Source organism: Brienomyrus brachyistius, chromosome 1 (genome assembly GCF_023856365.1).
Source record: "Brienomyrus brachyistius isolate T26 chromosome 1, BBRACH_0.4, whole genome shotgun sequence".
In the NCBI taxonomy this organism is placed as follows: Eukaryota; Metazoa; Chordata; class Actinopteri; order Osteoglossiformes; family Mormyridae; genus Brienomyrus; species Brienomyrus brachyistius.
Genome location: NC_064533.1, coordinates 13303203 through 13329454, shown reverse-complemented (window position 1 = coordinate 13329454; position 26252 = coordinate 13303203). Strand labels below are relative to the sequence as shown.

The following is a 26252-nucleotide window of genomic DNA, read 5'->3' as shown; positions in this document are numbered from 1 at the left end:
ACTCAGGGTTGTTAAAATCTTAGCTCTTAAAGGAACCCAGGGTTTTAGCTTGCCATACTCCGTACTCTAACTCTTTAGCTTATTCCGTACTCTAACTACATGCTGTGTAAAGAAGAAGTATTTATCTGTAGGAGGTCTAAGAAATGCTCCTGGACTGATAGTTGGAAGGGGCTGATCAGAATGCGAAGCGATGGAAAAAACTACGTGTGTCACCCACAATGAAGGGTTCAAGTCATGCCTCAGTGTTGACAGGCGGTCAGGGGTCAAACCGGCTGCTGTGATGCCTGTTCACCTTGACAATCTGGGGGCCGTGTCCTTGAATACCACGGAAGGACCTCTTGGAGGTGCAGCCGATCTGTACTGCTAGTTCTGCATGCTATACGACCGCTTCCAGTAATTTCAAATGCTGTACTATTTGAGAGCAAAATGTGCAGCCAAATAAAGAAAATTTCGACATAATATTGTTATGTCTTTCAGATGGGGTCACAGACTCTGCTTAAATGTAAAATCATACAAGGTCCATATTTTTTAAGGTTTGACAAACAACCAACATGTTAGGTACATCTTTAAAAACGCCACGCTCTCAAAATAAATTAGATGTTGGCTAATTTGAAGAAAACCAGAAGGCCTTTAATCTAATATGCTGGGGGTTTATTTTCTTCCAAGTACGTGCTGTTCGGGTCCTGTGTGATGGAGAAGAGAGAAACCTGAATTACACTGTCTCTGCATTACACGGCGGTTTGGATCCAGCAGAAATGATGGATGGTCGAGTTGAAGAATGACTTGGTTGGCAATTATGAACTCATATGCCCAACCTCAAATAAGGCACATGCCAGATTAAAAGTGGTAAAGACATGATGCATTTACAAACAGAGTTACAAGTACTCTCAGGGCAGTACGATGATGAGAGGCATGCTACCAGTCACTAAATGCAGCCTTTCTAAATATAGTGCCTCCCAGAATATTATATATTAACATCCCAATTAAACATTTTAGAAAAACACAGTGTAGTCATTGATGGAGTCCATTATACAGACACCATGTAAACCAGTCACTTCAGTGTATAGGGCTATGTTGATGTTGAAGTGTTAGTGTAATCCTTTTGTAGCTAAAGGATCATTGTAGACGCGGCTGTTGTTTGCTGGTTAAGCTGGTCATTGCCTTCTGTTCCTTCATTTTCTGGCTCACTGGCTGAATATTGGAATTCACATTCATTTTCTGAACATCCATCTAGGTTGGGGTGGGTGTCACCACCATTAGCCCATAGTCGTGATGGATATTTTGGGGTATGTGTCAGCATCATTAGCCTGTAGTCCTGCTGGATATTTTGGTGTGTTTGTCGGCATCATTAGCCTGTAGTCCTGCTGGATATTTTGGGGTGTGTGTCACCATCATTAGCCTGTAGTCCAGCTGGATATTTTGGGGTGTGTGTCACCATCATTAGCCTGTAGTCCAGCTGGATATTTTGGGGTGTGTGTCACCATCATTAGCCTGTAGTCCTACTGGATATTTTGGGGTCTGTGTCACCATCATTAGCCTGTTGTCCTCCTGGATATTTTGGGGTGTGTGTCACCATCATTAGCCTGTAGTCCAGCTGGATATTTTGGGGTGTGTGTCACCATTATTAGCCTGTAGTCCTGCTGGATATTTTGGGGTGTGTGTCACCATCATTAGCCTGTAGTCCTGCTGGATATTTTGGGGTGTGTGTCACCATCATTAGCCTGTAGTCCTGCTGGATATTTTGTGGTATGTGTCACCAAAATTAGCCTGTAGTCCTGCTGGATATTTTGGGGTGTGTGTCACCATCATTAGCCTGTAGTCCTGCTGGATATTTTGTGGTATGTGTCACCAAAATTAGCCTGTAGTCCTGCTGGATATTTTGGGGTGTGTGTCACCATCGTTAGCCTGTAGTCCAGCTGGATATTTTGGGGTGTGTGTCACCATCATTAGCCTGTAGTCCAGCTGGATATTTTGGGGTGTGTGTCACCATCGTTAGCCTGTAGTCCAGCTGGATATTTTGGGGTGTGTGTCACCATCATTAGCCTGTAGTCCAGCTGGATATTTTGGGGTGTGTGTCACCATCATTAGCCTGTAGTCCAGCTGGATATTTTGGGGTGTGTGTCACCATCATTAGCCTGTAGTCCTGCTGGATATTTTGTGGTATGTGTCACCAAAATTAGCCTGCACTTCTCCCGGTTAATTTGGGGTATGTCACTATCATTAGCTGATTAGTATTCCAGCGCTGAGTGCGTTTCAAGCAATTGGATGAATTTTTCAGTGAGCCACTGACATGCATGTAAGTTCAGCCTTAATTAAGCAGATCCATTCATGATGTCTGTCTGCATGTGTGGACCTTTGTGGTTCAAAACAAATGTTCCTATCAATGTGACGTCCCTTTTACAGCAGTGGTGGCACATGGTTTCCCTGGCATATCCAGCTGTGCTCCTAAATGCATTTGGTCCGTCATCCTGTGCCACCCCAGGTGGCACTCATGAAACATGTCCAGTTCCCCTCTCCCATGAGAGAAGGCTTATGTCACCATCAGAATATTAGCTGGCATATGTAACCTAACCTTATCCTTCCCCATGTCTTGCTTGTACTGCCTATGATCATGCTGGTGATGTGGACTCCACACTTGGTCCTGTTGTGGTGGAAGGAGGAATTCCTCAGACTCCTCCCGAGTCCTCCAACAGCAGGAGTGAGATTTCTTTCTTACCTATTCATCACCGCGCCGTAGTCTGTGAGGATTCTTACCACTCAGTGAAATAGCTCCTGGCACTGATAGTTCATGTTCACGTTAAACGCTAAAAAAGAGAGACTCTTTATAAGCTCCGCCTGAATTGTGGGGAAAATGCCCCTTAGCAGGGCCCAGTAGCAGAAATGGGTTCTAGTATATTGCATCCCCTTTGCTGTTAAATTAATGTCCGCATAATTATCGGATTAATTAGCAGATACGGATTTATGTCTGATGGCTCTCCTTTCAGTCAAACCGGTATAAAGGAGAAATGCTATTGCTTTAGTTTATCATGTGAAATATTGCATTTTGCGATATGAATGTGCCAGATCAGCGATGAGGTGATATGCTGTAGATTGATGCGTTCAAATGGTTTGAACAGATTGAACACGGTTTCAGGCAATGTGAGATGTGATTAACTCACTTCTGTTGTAATGTCAAGGTCTTTTGCGCTCCAAAAGGCATCTGCCTTGGAGGAATTTCTAATGAAGAACAACATATAATTACCGCATTTGCATAACGCATTAAACTGGATTTGTCGCGATATATTGGTTATTTTTTACCGAAGAAAAAACATTTTAAAAATGTTGGATAATTTTAGATTGCTTTAATCAGTTGACCCCCCCCCCCCCCCCGTCATGCTACTATACCGAGGCTCACAAAATAAGTGATGTACTCATTTTTTTCAGTTCTTTTACATATGCAGAAATAAATCGATATTTTAATGAAATGCTTAAGAAAGTATGCCCCCCCTTTAGTGATGATTTTTCAGCTGTGGTGGGTGCAGTCGTGCGGTCTGTCTCTGTTAGTACAGAGAATAGGGCTCTCTGGAAGCAAAGCTAGCTCTGCTACCGACAAATCAAGCTCAATAGCCGGAAGAAAGTGAGAAAATTGTAGCTGTAATCCGTTTGGCCGTGTTTCAAATAAAAGTGCTAAAGCTTGCGTTCTACCCAGAGTCGGGAAATAATCTCTTCCTGCCCTTGGCAGGTCACACGAACGAGTGCAGTGATACCACACGGAAGACAGAAACCTCGTAAAGCCACTGCACATTTGTTCTTACGCCTTGACAATGTTGTCGGTTCTCATCCGCGAAGCGGTTCTGCCAAATGGCTCGTTGTTCATATTTGCTGGCAGAGGTCGTACGGAAGTATTCTCCCATGTCAGAACCCATCAGCTGTGCTCTCCTGCGTTTTTCTGTGCTGAGTCCGGAAGCGTGTGCCCAAGGTCGTTGAGAGGTTGCAGCATACGGTCAACTGTGAATGATGGGGTTTTTCTTGGGCCTGAGGGTGTTTAGGTCTTTTAACAAAAAAAGAAGATAGTTTGGCTAGGAGTGCCACAGGATTGAGATGATCACCTAAGAGGATCTGAATGGTCTCCATTTTTCTGGGTTGTGTGAATGTGTCTGCAGAATTAACCCAAATTGTCAGCTGTTTGCACATCTGAGATCCTAGGGTAGCTCACAAGATTCCATAGACCAGCGATAAGCTTGTTTTTCTGCAGTGTGTCCCAAGCGTCAGTGTTTGATCCCCTCAAAATTAATTGTAGTGTTTTATTTTGACTTTTTCTTTACGACCTGAGATCTGACCCATTTGCCGGAGACTGCATGGAACCTGGCTCCCTCAGCATAACCGGGTCACTGATGCTGTTCCTCAGCAGTGTTTTTCCCATTTTCCGGAATCAGTCGTGGCTGGCTTGTATTCCGAAAGGACCTTTCCACTTCAGTGTCCTTCTGAGAGCCTGAGCCTGGCTCCCATTTAAATAAATCAGATTTCAATGAGGCAGCAAAGAGGCCGTCATCTCTTTCTCGGCACGTGTCTGCACTCCCACAGATGCGCGGAGCTCCTGATGATCTTTGCCCAATTGCTTGCGGATCAAAGCGAGCTTTATGCAGTGATCCAGCTCGCCTCGGCCCACTGCATGTGCCGCTTTTGGTGGTGCTTCCGCTTTTTCTGGCCACGGGACTGACGTCGAGTCCTGTGAGCGCGGTCGCCACGTGAGGTTGCTGCCGTGGCGTCACACTGACATCGTAGCAGTGATGGAGCTCGCTGGGTCGAGTCCAACTTAAACTGATATTTACACAGCCTCAGGAAACGTGCCATTGCTGCTTGCACCATATGCTTTGGAGGTTGACAAAAAATTTAAACAGCGTTTACAAGGATACTTTCTGGCAGTAATTCCCCGGGAAACATATTTTAAAGACGGTTATATTTAGATACATTTTTCTCTGCCATTTCTACTAGGCTTGCCTTTGAAGAAGACAGCCAATATAGACCTCTCCAGGTAGTGTTCGTCCACACCTGCAAGCCCTTAGCGGGCATGACTGCCAGGGCCCCCCGTCTGAGACAGAGTGAAATTGGCTGGCAAGTTGGCACCCCCCTCAGAAGATGGCACCCAAGGCGGCCGCCTACATTACGTGTTGGGTTGATTGGTACAGTCTCCTGGGAATTATCTTTGGAGTGTTTTTTCGGTAGGCCGTGTTACCATGAACTTGTATTTGGTCTGTTTGGGCTGTTTTGGTCTGAGCATTTCTCCCCTGTCCCGTTTACTGGGTTTAGGTCCTCATAGCCTCTTGTTATTTTTTTTCCTGATGAACATGCTATCAGGGTGAGACTGAGGATATCACTGGGAGTGTTTTCAGAGCATGAAATCGTACAGCAATGATGCATGGAGTTATCCAGCACTCCGACAGGGAGATTACCCACCATATATCTCTATCACTCCAGCGCCCGTGTAAGCCATTACCGCCTGGCCGCTTCGATAAGTGAAAAGAGTTCTTTTTTTTTTGGGGGGGGGGGGGTGTTTAATTAGCATTATTCGTCGTAGCAGATCTCATGAAGATTACTTTGGTGTAGCACCGAAAGTTGTGTCTAAACAGGGTGGGATCTGAGTCATTAACGAAGGTCTGATTCAGACGGGTGGGGAACACAAATAACACACGTTGATCGAGGTCCTGCCCTTGCACACTTCTAATGGACACGATCAATCAGCTTATTTAAGTAGCTCAGAGCAGCCAGCTGGGGCAGCGTGCTGCTTGCCTGCATTCGCCGCCCTGTAAATAAATCCGTTTTATCCAATTTAACCCCTTAATCAGGATTAATTGTGTTTTGTCTCCCATCCAACAGAAGGAAGCGTCAAATGGCAGTTAGCGATGACTTTCTTGGGCAAAAAAAAGAAAGAATTCTGAAGGACAGTTGTGCCGATTAAAATACCGTTATAGTGGTTTGTATGTGGTTGTAACTACTATCATGGCCGTGTCGAAGGGCCCAAGCAGTGTGTGCTTTTCTGGAAAGATCCATGATGAAACATATAACCACCTTGGGCAATTGTGTGATTTGCCTGCTAATTCAGCCTCATTAAGCAGATAAATTGGAAAGGAGATGTGCTGTCTGGAGAGGCTAGAAGGATTACAGAGGGAAAGCTGGAAGCTGAAAGCCCATAAACCTGGAACTCCTGAAGCCATTAAGCTCGGCACACGGTGAATGTGGCCAGTGAGGCCCCTCCTCCCTCCCCCAAAACGAGCCCCTCTTTATTAACAGCCAAGTCACTTGCCCCGATTGTGGCTTTGTGGGTGACGGGACTGGATGGAACGTTTCGGATTCCTCTCATTGCGATGCTGCTGCCTGCACGAAGCCTGAGTCCTGCCACGATGCAGATCAGCCAATTCGCTGACAGAGAAAAGTATGTTTTTGAAGCAGGATGCATATCTCTGTGATTAATGGAGCTGCTGGAGTGACTGTTTCGTACTGGCGTGCCGCGTACGAGAGCATGATGAATACGCTGCTCTTCCTTTCAAGGCATCTTAATCGATTGTCGAGCCAGAAGCCTACAGTATGTGTCACCCTAGGCAAACTTAAGTGCTGGCGCCCCACTCCCACCCCCACCCCACACACCAAATTTCACCACCCAATTTCACTGTAGGGGCTCGGAAATCCATGCAGAACTGCTTGATGGATTCGCCGTTCATGTTTTTAAGTCTTCTTAATCAGTCGGCCTCCAGAGTCGCCTCTAAGATTGAGTCCACGCCGCCGCTGTGTTTTCCCCTCCTCTGAACGACAAAGTCCAGATCTCCATTTAGCCATTTACACTATTTTCAGGCACTCTCTGGCTTTGAAGTCCCAGACTTTTTCAGGGTAAAAATATTCGTCGGTCTTTATACCTGATAATGGAGCGTGAGTTGAATAGAGCCATATTTGTTTGCTTTAGAAATCCGATCTTGTGTAATTCGTAATTACGCAGATACAATCCCAGCTTTCACATGCTAAGGCTAATGGACTTATCCGAGTGCTCCATTAGAGGTCATCTCTGCGTCCGTACGCACAGGTAGCGCATGTATAATTACCAGCTTTCCAGATTACGCTTTTAGCCCTCAAACCACATTTCAATTTGACTTAATCATTCTCTGCTATTACTGTGTTCCTGCCCGTCATGTGGAATGAATGAAAAGAATTATTATTTTTATTAAATTACAGCCACGGCCGAGTTTTCCCATTTTTATAAGTGTTCCATGTTTCCAGCCGCAACAAAATATGATTAAGCTTTTAACCGAGGTAAATACAGAAATTAGGAAATGGGCCTTGGTACTTTTTTAAAATGTCAAAATAATCAGCTGTGGGAAAAAAAAAAAAAAAGACGGAAAACTGATTTACAGATACGCTGGCGTAGGACTGAGGAGGAAGCATGACTTTAGGAATTTTTTAAAATGGAGACTATAATTCATTCAGAGGGGCCAACCTAATCATTAGCCAATGATTTATTTTGAATCAGTGAGTGACAGGCGTGGGGGCATTCCAAGAACCAATCAGTTTTTAGCAGGGGTTGTGCCTCTGTGACCCCATCCCTGATTCGTGTATGCAGTGGTACCTTGGAACTCGGACTTATTTCATTCCAGAAGGCTGCTTGAGTTGCGATTTGGTCGAGGTCCAAATCGAATTTCCCCATAAGAACTAATGTAAATGAATTTAATCCATTCCAGACACCCAAATAATTTCCCGTTTAAACTTATCTACCTACCTAATAATAAAAAGCATTAACAATCAATATAAAACTAATACACACATGAAAAAGCACATATACAAAAGCAATAAACATGAAATAAATGATAATCCCGTACTCCAAAGCAAGAGCAGACCCATGTGCACCATCTTGAAGTTTTGCTATAATTTCCTTTTTAAGTTATACGGTTACTCTCACTACTTTCCTCTTCGGGTTGCTGCTATCACTGCTCACTTTCTGAGCAGCCATGATTACCGTCACTAAAGGTACTGCAGATAAATCACAAAGAAAATCACAGCAAACGCAGGTGAACTTGGTCAAGAAGTACCGCAAGACTGAGAGCAATTCATAGGCATCAGCATCCCAGCAGGTCCGTTTGCCTTTGTGTCCGCCCATCAGAGACGCGTCTCGATCCATACAAGTTTTTGCAGGTCTGTTTTGTTTTGTCCTGTTCCGAGTTTTCAGTCAAGTTGCGGATAGATTTTTCCACAACCGATGCATTCGAGGTCCGGTTTGGTAGAGTTGAACGCGTCTCGACCCATACAGGTTTTAACAAGAATGGTTGAGGTACAAGTAAAAAAAAATGCCACAGACCCATTTGATGTTGGTTGAGTTAAGAGGCGTTTGGGTTCCTGGGTTCTACTGTATCTTTTTCTCAGCCTCCATTTGCTTCACTGTGAAATTTCAGATGGGCCTTGGAGCCCATGTTCCCTGTCATCTCTATCTTTTTCCAGGTGGCCTTAAAGGTGAATGGAGAGACAGGGAGCACAGGCACCGTCCCGCTGGGTGGGAATACCCACGTGTGCCTCACCGATGCTGATGGACCGGTCGGGCTCCTGCAGATGCCGGGAGTAGCTGCAGTTCTGCTCAGCCCAGGATTGAGGGCCAATTAGGCCTGATCGAGACCGCGTCTGTTATTCTGTAATAAGACCGGGAAATGAACCCTGTGGCTCAATTTCTAAGTGCAGCTCCGGGTTGCAATACTTTCCCCCCCTTAATCAGGCCTCATCCACTTCGCTTCAGCTTGAACGCTGGCTTTCATATGCCCTGCATGCGACAGAAGCAGGATCGATGCGCTTGCTTTTCCTCAGGTTTTCTGGATTTCTCCGGGCTGTGTACATGTGTGTGCAAGCCCCCCCCCCCCCCTTTGAATCCGGAAAGGCGGATCAACTGGGATTCAATTATAGTGGAAATGGGTCTCCGTGGAGCAGCCCCCCAGGACTAATGACCTTCGCCGGCCCCCGTTTACCACCGCCATGTTAACGTGTGGCCTCGCCGTGTTGTCTTCTCTAATTAGACCGACCGAACAGTGTTCAGGTGCACGTAATTAATTAAAATGGCTCCCTCTTGTTTGCTGTCACTTAGAGAATTGGGGGAGGACGAGGCAGTGGCTGTAGGATTCAGAGTCCACCGAGAATTCAGTTATCACAAGCTAACCGGCACGTAACCAGGTTATGAATGCAGGGCCGGTGGTGAAAGCGGCCTCCTCGAAGGTCAAACAGCCGCTTGTCAGCTCAGATCCACGCTGCTGACTCTGAGACGGTCCAGTGCTCTGAGTGGTTCTCCTCGGTGACTGCAGCCCCTGAATCGTTTCTGAAAGGACCCACATTGTCGAGCCTCCCTGAGGACAGCGGACCGGACCCAGTGCGGTCAGGGCCCTGGAGGGTGACTCAGCCCCAGGCATGGCACGGTCTACGGGGGGGGGGGGGGGGGGCGGTAGATTCCTGGATTGGTTGGGCAGTGAATACCCCTAATTTCCCTTTAATTGAGCTACAATAAATGTCCCACTAAGCTTGGTCCTCTCCAAAGCAGCAGTAAGTCGCTGTGCTGTGATTGGCTCCGAAAGAACGTGTGGGCAGCCACCAGACTGCCGGGAAAGGGAAGTCATCTCTGAGCTGTCAGTGCTTAAAAAAAATCACGTCTGGTAAATGGTTAGTTTGATTAGCAACAAAACAATGGTGATTGTCGGAGCATTACAGTCGAAGCTAGCGCAGATCTTGTCGTCACTGGTGTTTTCCTGTATTAAACAATACTAATTTATAATCGGCAATATAAAAATGGATTAGGAGAGGGTTCTTTAATTCCCCGATGTCCTTAAATCAGCATTGCTGAACCACTCCTGCCATTTCTTTGTATATTGGTGCTCTTTTAAACATTGTTTTTGTTGCTGTGACCTTTATTTCATCCCCCAGGGATGGGGGTTGGTGGAGGATGATCATTTTTGGCCTCTAAAAATCTCAGTCTATGGCCAGTTAAATGTGATTTAAATCAATATGAATTAACTGGCACTTCCATTCTGAGTGGGCTAATTGGAGGTGGTCCAGACGCGTCTGGCCGTGGTCGATGAAGGGGGTGTAGATCCAGGACCCCACCAGCGTGAGGCAGCGTGCAGGGATCACCTTTCACGGTCCATGCACATGGAGTTCAGTTTTTTCTGGCTCAATTTAACATTGTTCCATTTTATTTCTTTTTATTCCCATGGGAAAGCTTGTCCGGAATTATTCCAACCTCTGTTCTAGTCTTTCCACACAAACCACAAAAAGTAATGATTAAATCACTAAATTATGCCGATTCCAGTGTTATTGTCCACTGATTTTTAGAAGTCCCTTCTGAAATTAGGAGTCAGCCTCATAAAGGATTGTTTCATGTCCATATCCCTTTATTCAATCAGTATAAAATATTCTAATAAAAAATCCTGTTTCCAGTGTACCAATTAAGAAGTAATTGAGGTCCAGTGTGTTTAATGATGGGATATTTTATGATCTTCTGTGAAATCAAAAGGCCTGACCCAGTGTTAAATTAAATTTCGGGGAACTGGTGTGTTTCTCAGGCAGGGATCAGGAAAGACTCGATGATTGGCCTGGTGATTGGGTCCTTGGTCAGCACCACGGACAGCGCTGTGCTATGGCCCTCCAATCAGGACCACAGACAGCGTCCTTGCTAGCTTTAGAGGTGTTCCACCATACATCTCTACTCTCTGATCACCATCATCTAGATCGCGGCTGGGTTTTGGTGTAATTTAGAATCCCTCCTGGTGTGCAGGTCCTGTCTGAGGTGTCAGATGTTTTCTGAAACCTCTTTACTGGTTCCCATGTGTGTAACTGAGAGAGATAAATGCCATGTACTGGACCATTCTTCTCGTCAGATGTTTGCATCGTCGTGGTCGATCTTCTCACCGGCCTTCAGCAAATATGCTGTGTTCTGGCCGAGTCCTTCTCCTGGAAGCTTTCATCCACACACATCCTCATCTCTCTGATGCTTGGTGGCTCTCTAGGTCATGTCATATTCATCCCTCACCACGCTTTGTCCTGAGATGGCTCATATTTTTCATCTATCAACATGCATCTCATTCGAGGCTCAGGTGATCTTGTATCACATGATCCATATTCCGCTGAGATTTGCAAAACGAGTCGAGGGCGTTTATTAAACCACGTACACAAAGCTTAATTTTGTGTACCCATGCACGTAGGGAATTTCACTGCGACTCGAAACAGGTCCCTCAATTTTCGTTACGTTTAGCTCGTTAACAGGTTTCACTCATCAGTCACAATTGAGGTAGCTTTGAACTTCACAGAACAAGATGCCACTTTTCTGGGATGAGAAGCTGAATCCCGATTTTTGTCTTCGATGTGTGAGACATCCCATTTTCGGAAAGGGAGCCCTGTGTATGGGCTCCTCCCTCTGCCTGCTCGCCGAGGCACTGGCATTGTCATTCTTCAGGAGAACAGTAACGCCCAGCTCTCACTCTGACTCCGCTCTGTGCTCCATGGGGTCGCCGAGGCCGTATCCCGCCCCATGCGGTTGGCGTTACTGACATTCTGCATGCTCCTGAATCTGAATGGAAGTCACACATCCACTTCCACTGCCGGCATGACCATGACCGTGACCACCACTCATCACAAGCATGTTGCAAAAAGCCTGGTGAAGAGACATTGGGAGAAACACTGCCGATGATGCTGGGAGGAGTGAGAAATGGGTGTGGCCTCTATTTATTGTCGCTCCCCATGTGTGAGGGCTGTAGCAGCCAATTTGGGGGGCCACTCTGTGTGGACATCTTGAGAAACCAAGGCATGAAGCTGGGTGGGGTGACATGCAGGGGAAATATATCCCCCCCCCCCACCACCACCCACACGCGTCTGCTGGGGTGCCATCAGAAAAGCGGTGATGACAGAGGGGTAGGAAGGGCTGGGGACAGGTGGGGGGCAGGCAGGCATTAACCCCCCGGTGAGGGCAGTCTGCCACTTCACACTGCATCGCTCCTCCTGTTTCACCCTAGGTCCAGAGTGCTTTGGAGGCCTCTGCGTCAGCGTCACTGCAGAGGGGGAGGGACAGGGAGGAAGGAGAGAGGAGGAGAACCGATATGTATTTCTGTATAAGCCAGACCTCGTCCAGGAAGAAGAAGTGTATCTCAGCAGAATGACATAACGACCTTTAATGGCGTAATACACAATACTGATACACAACAAAATATAAGCAATAGAAATATCTGAAAATATAAATACAGTATTAATTTTTATTTCCTTTCTGTGTGCTTTCATGCCTGCAGGGACTGTATGTTGCATGTATGATGCACTGGGCACATGGCAGGGGACGGTGTCTCAAAATGCTAAATATGTTTACTGCCAAGTATAGGAGATTGTTACTTGAGGTGTGTCTCTCAAATATGGATAGAACAGCGTCTCTGGTCGGCCAGGCTCAGCTGGATGCTGTGAGGGGTGGGAGTGGGGACAGTGTTCACAGGCAGGAGAAGATGAGAAGGTGATGCTCACCCTCCCCCCAAAAGGCAGAGTAGATGGCCGTTAAGACAGATACAGATCGATCCCAAGCACATCCCGGTGTCACTGCAGCACAGCATAACACAAAGTTCTATGTGTTATGTTCTATGCCTTTCATGTTCGCTCTCATGCCGTTTGGGGATTAATGAGCGGGGTTTCAACAAACGACGAGACTCAATTTAAACTTATTTCTGCAGTGGGAAGCTGGCCGTTTATCTACTGCCGCAAATGATGTGTTTGGTTAAGCTAACCTACCAGTGCGCTGCCACAAAGCTATGGTGAGCATGGGCATTTGTTAGCGTGCAGAGGGATTGGACCGTGCCCCACTTTGGACCTCTCTGCCGCCCCTTCCCGTTAACCTGGTGGTGTGGGGAGGATCCAAGCTCTCAACATCACAAGGGCTCCGCTTGCAAGATGACTGCAGGATCGCGAGAGCTGTGTTCTGCGAGCCAACATGGCGGAGCATAGCGGGTGTGTGGAAAAGCCTGGAAAATGGCATCTCATTCCGCGAGAAATTTAGGTTTAATTTCAAATAGCTGTTTTACATGAGTGAGGATGTTCCCCGGCGTGTTCTGACAAATGGTGAAAAGGTCACATTGTGCCGTCTTGTTTTCACATGTTAGTGCATGAGTTGGCGATGTCGCACAGCTGTACAGGCCGGGCTGAACAGACCGCATCGTCCCTGAGTGCCTGAGTGTCTCCATTCCACTTGGCAGCTCAGGCTTAAAAATACCACAAGCGCAGATATTTCAGGATGTCATGCATCTTGCAGCCCCAGCTCCCAGGACACCCTCCGTGTCTTTGGTTGGCTGTTTGTGATGGCTGTCTGACTGCGTCAGCTACCTTTCTATTTCCCTTAATTATTGCCCTTTTATGGCTACTGGGCACAGAGACACGCCCCAGGGCAGGGTCTCCTGACTGGCCAATCTCCCACCTTCGTCACAATTTCATTGGCTATCCTCCATACCTGTTTTTAATTTGTCCTCCTTTCACCTGGATTATAGCAGGCAGTGCCCACCCCTGCGCACGCCGTTCCATGTAAATCATGATATCATGAAACAGACTGGGTGCCGTCCTCTGTCTGGCCATTTCTCTCTTAACCTAGACTGCTAAGATCACCCTGATGTCTAACCTGCTATTTCAGTAGTAGTAGAGTTTGCTGCTGTTGGGCTTTCAGCTTAGGAAAGTGACAGGCTGTCAGAAAGTTTGATTCCTTTCAGAGGAACAGGAGAGGCCCACGCGTTCTAAAAATACCCTATTCCGCCGCCACTCGCTGACACATCAGTGTAACATCGTTTGTGACAAGAAGACTCTGGATTCCACTTCAGGTCGTCATCTTTATAATCCATCATCGAAGCAGCGCAGTTACTCAGTCAAAATGAAAATTGCTTTGTGATGTGGTTGGCCCTTATTCTGCAAAAAACACAATACTTATGTAAACAGAGGCCATAACTTGTACACTGGGGTTACACTGAGAATGGAGGCATGGACAATCATAATGGACACATGTCTGGCAAGCCCTGGTGTGATGGGTTGTGACGAAAGGGATTCCTTCTCTGTTCTACACCAGAATTGATGGGATCTCGAGGATTTTGAAGTGTAAATAGTCATTATTCGGGTAATACTACTTGACAACCATGGATACCTACCTGACAGCCACTAATAAGGATGTCTGTCTCAGCTGGGAATGGTCTGTAGACTCAGATATCACTGATGGTCAAAGGAGGTTCCTGTGAGGAGGTTCTTGTGAAGGACCTCATTTTGATGTTGGAAGGAAAGGCTAGTTTGCGGAGACCAGATTAACTCGTGTGAGCCGCTTCATGGTTGTTGTGTTCTCCCACCTGGGACTTGTCGACAGCAGCAGAAATAAAGATCCTTTCCACGTTTGTTTATAAGAACCACCATGACCCCCTTTGTCAGCCAGGTTAATAACTTGGCCCAAATGCTGTTAACCTTGGATGTGACCATGGTGCTGCATTGGACTGAAAGACATGCCTCATGCTTCCATCTCAGTTATAGGTGGCTTTATTTTCAGGGCTACTGTGTCCATCACTCTCCTTCTGTTTTTCTCTTATTTTGTTCAAGTATGTTTGTTCAAGGTTCAAGCCTCTATTATTACCACGTGTGTGTGTGAGATTCCAGTAAAATTTTTACTTGTGTACTTCCTTTAGACTGCAGTTTATTGCCGAAAAATTAGAGCCCAATAATTCCGAGATAACAAGCGCAGCAGCCATCAATGAATAACAATAATAAGCAGCATTCAAGTGTAGAGAAGGTGCATTTGGGAACAGAACCTCTGCAGGAGATGAGTGTCCATGAGTCCTTGTGCTTCTCCCCGTATTAGGTTAAGATCTGAGGTGGGCAGCTAATTCTGTCATACGCCCTGGGTTAGTGGAATAGAGAAAGCAACATGTTCATTGGTTGTTTGGAAGAATAGGCCAAAGGTTCGACAAGAACAGCATCTCACTGCATTACATGGACGCAGTAGAATGAGCACATGCTGGCGAAAGGCGATTCTGGGACGCATATTTACCCAGAGAAAATAAGAACAAAGGGAAAGAGGCGAGAACAAGCAGGCCGTTTGAAGGCTGAGGCTGTGTTAGGTGACGTCCTTGTCCTGACTCAGTGGTGGAACAATTGTACACTGGGCCCTGGGGCAAAAGTGGATTCCCCCTCCCCCCCCACCCCATTTTCAAATTCACACCTAGGGCTTACCTACACCAGTTGCAGCAGCTGTGGATGATGAAATTTAAGTAGCCTCTAAATTTCATACCCATCATGCACTGCAGTAGTATTTAGTGTTATTACTTCCACCATAATGAGACTGTATACATAAAAATGAGCGATATAAAAGTAGCACATCAAGAGTTCATATAATATACATGACATCAGTGTCCTAATCCCCACAAATGTTTTGTGTATGTGTGAGATTTGTAGTGGGGGGTGTGGGGAGGGAGGGCCTGGACTTGGGGCAGAAGCTGCCCCAGCTGCCCTGCCTATCAGTCTGCCCCTGTCCTTACCAGACGAGCTTCTGTGTCACCCGGCTAATGCGTCAGTGGCTGTATCCATTTCAGGGCTTTTTGTTATTCGTTCTTGGCATCTTAAACATGCCAGTCCTCAACATGGAGAAGTATTTAAAGAAGACCAATTGAACTGAAACTGAACATTTAGATTCTTGGCTGCGCCACTGCCTGGTAATTCATTCTAGTGTGTGGGTGCCGCATGAGCGCCCCCTGAAGGTTACACCGGCACCTGCAGGCTGTCTGTAATCAGCGGCGCTGCCACATCCTCATGGTACTATGTTGAAATTTGTGTATCTCTGTAGGGTGTTGTGGACAGGTGTATGAAACGCTGCATTAAAACATGTTGACAAAAAAAAACAGCAATATTATAATTGTGAATGTTTACCTAAGACATAGTCTTTCTGAAAAGTCCTTGGTCGTGTGTCCATATTGTCCCTTTGTACTGTTGTGGTTCTCCCAAGCACATTCACCTGCGTTCCTTCTTCCAGTTTTTCAGGCTTCGCAGACATTTAATGCAGGGCAGCATGGTTCTTTTTATCTTAATGAACTGTCATTCAGTGAATGTGTTTAACAAGAAAACTAGATATATTTTGGGTTGCTTGGATATTATCATTGTAAAAGAACATTAAAAATCATGTATCGATATTCTCTCAGGATTTTTTTCTCTGTCATCTTTTAGTAAGAAACCTTGTTCAGTATACTCTTCCAGTTAAACAGATGTGGCAGGATTAAATATCTTCTTAAGTAATGCAAATTGTGTCTGGGCTCTGCAAACAAACACCTAAATTAATGCCATGTGCAATTTAAATATTTGAATGTTGTTTAAATATTTGTGTGTCCTCCGTGTTCAATTATAAACCTCTGAATTATTGTTGCTAATTCATTGTCTGCATATGATGAAACGTACTGCAAGCACATATTGCCTCACCTCAACTTTTCGGAAGGACTTACTAACTTACTTTATAATGTCTTGAAATATAAAAGGCCCCAGCGCCCTGGGCGCCATCAAAGCTGGAATTACTGCAACCTGCGGGATGTGCAAAGCCATTCTGAGCCCAAACGAATCCAACCCTGAACCGAACGGCTGATGTTTCGTTTGTTCTGTTATGTGTTTATGCCACTGTCGGTGTGTTTTCAGTGGTTTCATTAACGTGACGGTTTGCGCGTGCCCGAGAAGTGCATAATGGGAAAGGGGGCTGGGTGAAGGGGTGGGGGGATGATGGAGGATTACTCCCTGACCTAGTTAGAGCGGGTGGGTGGGTGGGAGGCGAGGGTGTGATCGGAGTCACGCCAGGCCATCTGGCAGCACAGTAATTGGGAGAAGTTTTTACACCTGCCTGGCAGGCCGCGGCGAGAGAATATCTAAGCGGGAAAAAAGGATCCAAGCATCACTCCTCATGTCTCTCTGCAGTTAAACTTTAACAGCCTGCGTCTATCCCCTCCGCAGTCCCTGCATGATGGCTCTCTGATGCAGCCATGCTGCACTGCATTGTCACATGCAGCCTCTTGGGTCATAGTCCAGAATATTCCAATCGATGGGAAAGTCAGCTGACAGAAAGCACAGCTGTGACCTTCACTTTGACCTTGATTTTGTGATTTTGTGTCTTTTAATGCCTTTGCTGAGCAGTGCGTTTACAAACAGCAGAAAGAACTGGAAGTTTCCGTACACTGCCCCACGCGGTCTGCCTCTTTTAGCGTGACTTTATGCCGGAGCGAGCACACGCCCCTGATATTTGAGATGCCAGATGCAGCCGCTTGTGTAACCGCTCTGAGACGAGCATGTGTTATTGTGGGTGGATGGTTGAACTTCCTTGGAAATCTTTAATGGGAGATCTGGAGAGGTGTAATGAATCCGTCTCATTTAAAGTAGCTCTGTGCACGTAGAGATCGTCAGCCACAAACCGTGAACAGCAGCTTCGAAAGAGCTGTTGTTCAGTCAGTCTGAATGTGAGACAGGCATGTGTGAGCCACACACTGTTATTAGACTTCATCAAGGTGCAGGTGGCCTTGCATGGGACAGTTTAGGGCAATGGTAGCATTTATCAGAGGCGCGACATCTTTGAAAATAATTGTGTTGGCCTACATTTTTCTATTTCTCTCCTAATTTCTGGCAGGATCCCCATAAAACAATTGCCCATAATTTGCACTTTGAGCCCTGGGATGTTCCTTGTTTGTACAAACAAATGACCATTTTCCAGTCTCAATTCAAATGGCTAGTGAATGGAGAAAAATGAAGGAGTCAGTTTTGCCCACAAAAGCAATCATTCGCCAGGCATGATGAACAGTAATTGTCACAATTTAAAGATACACGTGGGTTATCAGTAACTTATCACAACTACTGTATATGACAGTATAGTTTAATTAAGGTTATGTAGCAATATAGTAACATAGCCTTATATGTAGTTAGGGTGACCAGATAATCCAAGTCAGGGAGGAAACTACCATTTCAATAAAAAAGAACCAAGATTTCACGTAAGTGTTCTTTCTGTGTGGTGATTGGTCAGTCTCCTACAATCCTTCCTGTGTCACTAATATTAATGTGAAACTGCTGCGTGAGCCTTTCAATCAAGGAAACAAACCAGTCAACACAAGAAGAACTTGTACTATTTAGCCAAGCACAGGATCCAGTTTTAAAGTAGTCTGTAAAAGCCGAAGTAGCTAAATGTGCCTCCCTGACATGGATTATCTGGACACTCTATCTGTAGTAGATTAATGTAACCCTGCCCTTTCCAGAGAAACCTAAGAATATTTTGACGTAATTCCCAGAATATTATTGATATAAGCATTATTCAATTATAATTCTCATTATATTGTCATTCTACTTGTTTCTGATTGCAGGTCACATATATTGATAAATGATGTCTCATCAATTTTGGAAATAAACAGAACTATCCATTTTGTTATTATGTGTTGTTTGTACCATTGATTGTTCAGCCTTCACTTGAGAAACACCTCCACAGATGATGCCTCCACACTGACTGAGAAGCTTGCTTGGTGATCCGCTGTGTTTGATGTTTGATGACTAAGTCTCCCTGGAATCTCTTGGGCTCTAAGGATGGATAATTCCGCTGCCATGTGCAGTGATGGATGTTGAGGGCAGATGCAGCTGTCAATAAATGTGATGCTTGTCTCTATTTCTGGATGAGGGCCTTGGCTGTTAAACGTAAGCTAGATGTTCGACCTTCTAGTTTTCTGTCTACTTCTCATACAGGTGGTTTCCCAGGAACTTTCCTTCGCATTCCGGCAGATTCCCAATGCCGATTTCGGCAGAATTTTTCAGCCGACTTTGAGCCACCCTTCCAATGCTAATTTGCAGCAGAAGTACAGCTCTGGTGTGCTCTCCACCTGCACGTAATTACCACTCAAACAGGCCTGTACCTCACAGCTGTCAGTGCACAGAGTGAGGAAGCACATTGTGTACTTCAGGCTCAGTTAGACAGACGTCCAACACCAAAACTCTCGCTTTGACTCTTCCTGGATTCCTGGGAGAAATCTCCGACCACGCGTTCTAATCAAGAATGATGCTGCTCAGTGAAGCCTCGTCGTCTTTAAATTTCTCACCATCAGCGGGCCTACTGCTTTCTCAGGGTCATCGCCGGCTGCTAGAGAGAGCCCAGGAAGGTTGAGCAGGTGTGCTACCTGCATGGTCAGGAGGCGGTTTGCATGCCAGTGAGTTGATATTCCCGTGGGTCATTAGGAAAAAAAAAAAGACTACGCAGCACAAAAACCACGTGTGAAGGTCAGACGACAATAGAGCAGGCTGATGAGCCAGGCCATGGAAGTTCACACAGCGGGGGGGTCGGTATTCTGTGAAGGTCTGAACCATTTGACTTTCAATGGGGGGACAGCTGTTGGGTTGAACCTGCAGGAGAAGCAGCGGGCTGAATAATTCAATAGGCACCCTTCTGGCCACAACAATTTTAAATGCCACTAATGAGGATCCTCTGCCTTAATCGAAATCTACTCTTGTTGCATCTTTGCATCAGGGACATTATGATTGGCACATCAGGAGTTTGTTGGGGCTCTTTCTCTTTAAGGCCATCCCATTAAGAATGATCGGCGTATTAGGTATTTCTTGGTGCTGTTTCCCTTTAAGCCCATCCCTTAAGGATGATTGGCGTATTACAGTAGGTATTTGTTGGTGTTGTTCCCTTTGAGGCCATCCCTTTAAGGATGATTGGCATATTAGGTATTTGCTGGTGCAGTTTCCCTTTAAGTCCATCCCTTTAATGGTGATTGGAGAATTATATATTTGCTGGTGCTGTTTCCCTTTAAGCCCATCCCTTAAGGATGATTGGAGATTTAGGTATTTGCTGGTGCTGTTTCCCTTTAAGTCCATCCCTTAAAGATGATTGGTGTATTAGGTATTTGCTGGTGCTGTTTCCCTTTAAGCCCATCACTTTGATGGTGATTGGAGAATTAGGTATTTGCTGGTGCTGTTTCCCTTTAAGCCCATCCCTTAAGGATGATTGGCATATTAGGTATTTGCTGGTGCTGTTTCCCTTTTATGGCTTAAGCAGCAGTACAGAAGGGGTGTGGTCTACATGTCCTGGCTGAGGCCCACAGCTGTGACTGTGACACAGGTCTGTCCTGTGCTGCGGGGGATGTGCAGGTGTCAGCTAATTGTTTCACTGGCATCCTGTTTACCTGCCTCCCCCATCAGTAGCTGTTCTGTTTAGATTCCCCCTACAAAAGCAGCTGAACAGCAGATGTTCATAAAGCAGTGAGTGGAGAGGAAACAAAAAGATGCTTTTTTAAAATATTGGAGCCCAACAGTCAGCGGCAGCAGTATGTTTTGAGAATGTCAGAGAATGTGACAGAAGGGGAGACGTATGGTCTGTGCTCGGTACCCTAGGCTCCGTGACCCTGCAGGAAGTCTAACTGCAGGAAGTCTAACGGGGGCCAGTTTGAGGGGGCCCAGTGCTGGCCCGCGCATGTGCCACCAGCCTCCATTGTGCTTGGGTGCCCAGTATGTTTTTATTTCAAAGCTGTCTGGTGTGTGTCCAGGGGCTGCTGGTGCTCGCTTGTTCCAAATGTGGGTGCCGCCGAGGGTGGTGTTCAAAGAGACGCAGAGCGAAAACAGCTGCCTGCCAGACGGGGGACTGGGGGGGCAGTACCCAGGGCTCAAGTCAAAGTGAAAAATAAGTAGAAGTGCAGAGCTGCGATGAGACTTGCCTTCCCCTTCTGGTGTCTGTACAGACAGATTATTCAGCTCATTAGCTGTCTCTCAGGCGCCACTTAGAGTAAGGGTACCCGAATGACTGGAGTCCATGCAGAACCGGCGAACGCTGTTGTGAAACTATGGTGATTTGGTTCTTTTGAATTTTACTTAGTTCAGTCTTTGCACTTCTTCGTCTTATGCATGAGTTTGGTGGGCAGTGGTGTAGCTGTGCATGTAGGATAGTCTCTGCAAGGGTTTGACCCATGATGCTCTGCCATGACCGACCTAAAGATGTACTGTCATCCCACCTGCTGACGTCAGAGCGCATTTGGTGTTCTGCTTCAGCCTTTGCTGTTCCTTGTGGTGGGAACCTGAGGAGCACCTGTCCCTGGTGAACGCACCATGCTTGGAACTAGTGGATCCATGTTGTATTTGGTGGAGATCTGGACCCAATATAATAACACCCGCCCCCCCCCAGAACTGCCAGCCATCACTCTGATGATTTGAAGGCTGTTTACCCGGCATTACTATGACAACCAGGACTCTGACAGAACCTACTACCAACAACTAGCAATAATGAGTCTCATTGTCTGCTCACCACCCACCCCCGGAGCAAGCCAGCAGGCTCCCCCTTGGGTTTCACGGCAGGCCTGCGGAAACAGGACCCCACCATAAACAATGTCGTGATGCCACCTGTGTGGCTCACCTGCTTCATGTTCCTTAACCAGCATTAAACCATTCTCTTCTGCTTGCTGGAGTGTGACTCTGTATGTGCGTGTTTGCATGCTCGGAACGGTGTTTATTCGTTTCATGACACCGTCCGCCCATTTGGACAAGCCTGCTTGTCAGACACGTTAATAATGATAGTGATGAATGTGTAAATAAGCCCAGGACAAAAAGAGCCATGGCGGTAAGCTAACCTTGTGAGACACTGCAGCGTGATTGGTCAAAAGAAACTGTGTTTTTCCACCTGGCAGGTGTGCGGACAGACAGCTGTGTAAACGGAATGAGGGGTGGGGTCCTGTCAGTGACACAGGCACGTGTCTCACTTCCTGACATGTCTCTTCTCTTCCTGCTCCCCTCTTGTCACCCGCCAGCCTCCGCCCGGCTGCCCATTGCCGCCATGAGCCGAAGGGAAGCCATGACAGCCCCCCAGGTCCCCACCGGCACCCCCACGGCTGGTGTCAACGCCACCGCACCCCCAGGCCAAGGCCCCAAGGACGAGGCCTTCTCAAAGCTGAAGAACAAGTTCATGAACGAGCTTAAGAAAATCCCACGTGAGCAGCCGTTCGCAACTAGTGTCCCTATCCCTGATCTTACTGCTTGTGTATAAATTGTTTATGTCCAGGTCAATCAAGATGGCTCTGACTTACTGTAATTTTAATAAACATGCAAAATAATTGTCTGCATTATCTGCAGGAACCTCAGCACCTGGATTGGATGGTTGTGAGGTTATGCTTAGTGATCGGATAGGATATTTTCCGTTAGGCAAACCTCAGACTGATTTCTCCTGATTAGATGGTTAACAGGACTATAATGACATGGCCTTAGGAGCGAGGGTGAGGGTGGCTTGAGCTAACGACACAAATGGTTACAAAGACCTGGGCTCACTGATGGGCACGGAAAAAATACTAAATGAACATTGGGCCAATACACTGGGGCAATGATGGCAGAGAGAAGAGATTACGGATCTTGAGCTGACGTCAATGGGTATCTGGTTTACTGGAGAGAAGCAAAACAGACCATGCTGATTTAGACATATTGAGTAAAACAAGGCACAAATGGAAGTAATCAATATGAATTAAATCAGTCAACTGACTCTTGCCATATAAAAGGTTGTAAGGCATCGGGTGACAGCAGCAATGGGTCTACAAAGAGGGCAGGCCTAATGTCGAGGCGAAGCACGTGACCTGAATAGCATGTCTGAGAGGGACTCATAGCAGTTACCCCCAGACACAACGTGCTTTTTGGGACTGGCATGTGGGTAGACTGCTATCACTGTCAGTTAGTCTATTTGTGGTAGAGCCGGTCCAACCTTCGAAAGAGGGACTGCTTAATTTATACATTTCTCACGGTTGGCTGTGAGGCATTCCTACCCCAGAGACAAGAGTCGTGCAGATGTGCATTACTAGCCACTATAATGGAGTCCTGATAGACCCCAGCACAGGCAGCATGAAGACGAAGGAGGTCATTAGTCTTTGAGAAGCGTTGGTGGTAGACTGTGACTCAGTGGTTTAGGATGCTGTATCCATGATGGGAAGGTCGTCAGTTCAAATCCCTTGGTGAGGATGGTGATTTCAACATAGGGCATTTCAGCAAGCCACTTAAACCTGATTGCCCTGTTTGACCCCGCATTCTCAATTGTATGCTGTTCTGGATAAATCATCTGTTGAATGAGTAAATGTAATTATCAAGCAAGCTAAATGGCAGAATGCAAAATCTGGTTAATCCAACATTGTGTCCTTCGATTTTGGGCATAAGGAAACATACCTGTAGCTATTGATAAATCTAGGCTTGAATTGACTGGAGATGTTTTAACGTGTGCAGGGACTCATCGATTTGGTGCAACACCTCATTAACTCATCAGTACTGCAGTTTACACAGACCAGAAATGACTTTGAAACCAACAGGATGAGATGGTATCAGTTACTGCACGACTACTCCCATGTCATAGCTAATTGTTAATGATTGGATACACAATATGGGCAAGACCCAAGCAGCACACCTGATGTGTTCTGCATGTGGGGTTTGATGAGGTCTGTGGAATAAGGATGCATCCAGTGGCATATTCGATGGCTCATGGTGAATTGTGTTTCCTTATACTGGTCACCACTGGGACCTGGAAGAGAACTTGTGCTTTTGAAAAGTTCTGACCCCAGCTTCTTCTTCACGGCTTTTGGCCCAGTCAGTAGCAGAGGTATCTTAGTAAGCTGATTGTATCTTAAACCTTGGAAGTACAATAATAGCCAGCTTCTACCTGTGTTGTGCTGTAATGACTGATTTTAATTTTAAGTCAGATGCTCCTGAGAGTTTTCCTTGAAATGGTTGTACAACCCTGGTTGTACACAAAAGGCAACTTATAGATTTGTAGAAGGAAGTTGTGGAAAAGCAAAGATTTGGAGATGCATATGAAACGATGTTTAGCTTTCTTTATGTCCCTAGGGATACTGCCAAAGCATCACTATGAAGTCAAAAGTAAATTTTAACGCAAGTCCTTCACTGCATCAGGTCATCCCATCATAATGGATGTGAACAGGAGACTCAGGGGATATACCAAAACCCAATGGCCATTAGTGAAGGAGAGGCTAATTTACATATGCTCCAAGAATATCACAAGCTCCACTGAAATCTGGATACACAGGAAAAGACAACCTCTACACACAGAAATCCACACTGAGACCCACACATGCAAAACGACACTTTGAGGGCAGGGATGCCATGCAGACTAAGGTTTGATGCAACCGGAATAGACCGTTTTGTTGTCAGTGTCTGGTGAAAAATGAGAGGAGCACAGCATTCAAAGATCATCCCTCCCGTCTAGCTGGGTGGATGCAGCCTCCAATGTTGGGGTGTTTCTCTTCATCTGAAGCACTTGTGAGGATAGAACAGAAAGCTGGGTGGTGCCATTTCACAGGGATTCTTCAAAAACAAACCCTGCTGCTTTGGTCTGCCAGAGAAGTGAAACCGAGAAAGAAGTTTACCTTTCAACATAACACAGACCATCCTGGGGCCACCCAGTCTCAGCTTTGGCCTCGATATAACTGAAAACCTGTGGAGAGACTTGAAAAAAAGTCTCTTTTTATACTTAAAAAAAGTTTTTGCTTGGTAGTTCTGTTACAAAAGGTAAAGGTAGAAGGAATTGTGTTTGTTTACCTTGATATTACGCCGTTGGCCCAAAAATTGTACAGATTGCAATGAATGTGTAGTTCATTCCACTGATTCCACTGTTTTCTAAAGTCCCAAGTGACCAATACACCATGTGACCTTGAGGAGTCCTACCCATTGGTCAGTAAAGTAGACAGAAAGGAAGAATTTTACCTCTCAATGTAAAAGCATGAACAACAGGTCTTTAAAATAAACCTTTGGTCATGTTGCATATTTAGACAGACTGACGCCTTTATTCCAAAATGCCCTGTGGTACTGTGACATCCATCATGTATCCTTTCGAAGAGGATCTCCATCAGTGCTAGTTGGCATAGTGTTTCACTTGGATCGGGCACAGGATGAACTAACAGAGCGAATGACTAACCAATGGAATTGGGCTGCTCTGAAGAGCCTGCTGAACCACTTCCCAGTAGCCGTGTTCTCTGTCTTGTCTTGGATCAGGTTTAAGTGGATGACAGATTGTTAGATTCAGGATGGGAACAATGTCCCAAGTACTCACCATTGTGTCGTTACTTGTTTCCAGTAGGTTGGTGCCAGAATGAGGGAAGAGCCGTGGTGGTGTGCATGGGAGGGGCACACTGGGCCTGGGCAGAGGGAGGGGGACAGCATGCCGGCTTTCTCTGTGGTAGAGGAGGAGGGGAATGGGCTTGGAATTTGGTTGATTTCCCTGTGACAAGGAAGACTGCCAAGTGACTCGGCACAAGCAGGGTCACCGAAGCCAAAACCCAGCTTTGGTGGCACTGTAGCTACCCTCAGGGGGCTGGAGATGAACTGGCCCTCTGCTATGGAGATTTTTATTATTTATTATGAACTTATTTTTGTTATGAGGATGTGCGACCTCCCACCAAAGCCGCTTAGCCGTCTCAGTCCCGATTTTCAGTTCAGACGACACATCGGCCCTTTTCAAAGCTTGTGACGTCCCGTATTGCACACAACCCCTTATTTAGCGGGTACGGGTGCACGGCAAACATCTCTGCGAGGAGTCAAAAGGAGGCTCCTGGAAGGAAAACTAGCAGGCAGAGAAGCTCGTTGCTGCAGGACGGGAATGTGCTGGTGACCTAAAAATGCCAGCGGCGCCTAATCGACGGGAGTGAGCATTCCTTGGGTCCTCAGACCCTTTCCATGGGGAGGGTGTTCGCCAGAACCACTCTGTCTGCCCACCCTTTGGAGAAGCGGCTCGTCCTTTGATGAATTTTCCGGCACCCTCGGAAAAAACACCCTGCAGGTTGCTTGTGAGCGATAGTTAACCTCCCTTTAAAGAAGTCGGTCCATTTTTTCCTTAAAAAATGTTGATATTTACCAGTCTCTAAAAAGTCCCTTTAATTTAGGAGATTTAAACATGTTACAGTGGGTGTTTTGAGCTCAATATACACATGCATATACAATCTTTAGAAGGTCTGGTATTAAGTCGGTTGTTTGCCCCCAGTGTCATATTAGATAGTGTATTGAACACACGTCTTCCTTTCACAAGGCTGCTAGCTCCTCCACTGTCTTCGCCGCTTGGCGTTTTCATTAGACTCCCTGTCAGTAATGGGTGTAATGGCCATCCACACCACGGCCTCAGAAAAGCTGCGAAACCTTGAGGAATTGTGACCGTCTGCGCTGCCGCCGCGTAGCTCCGGGCCCAGCTCCCAGCTCCCAGCTCCGACAGATGGATTCCGTGCTAGTGAGAGTCCCACTCG

General features: G+C 46.2%; 1 protein-coding gene across 6 annotated transcripts in view; it reads left to right on the top strand.

Annotated features, from left to right (window-relative positions):
- Positions 1-26252, top strand: part of syt1a (synaptotagmin Ia) — a 161755-nt gene that overhangs the window by 97259 nt on the left and 38244 nt on the right. For all 6 annotated transcript variants that reach the window (XM_049024257.1, XM_049024294.1, XM_049024276.1 and 3 more), the window contains one exon: positions 21783-21962. In XM_049024257.1, coding sequence (XP_048880214.1) covers positions 21809-21962 — 154 coding nt within the window. In that variant the 5' untranslated portion in view covers positions 21783-21808. The remainder of the gene's footprint in view (positions 1-21782; positions 21963-26252) is intronic.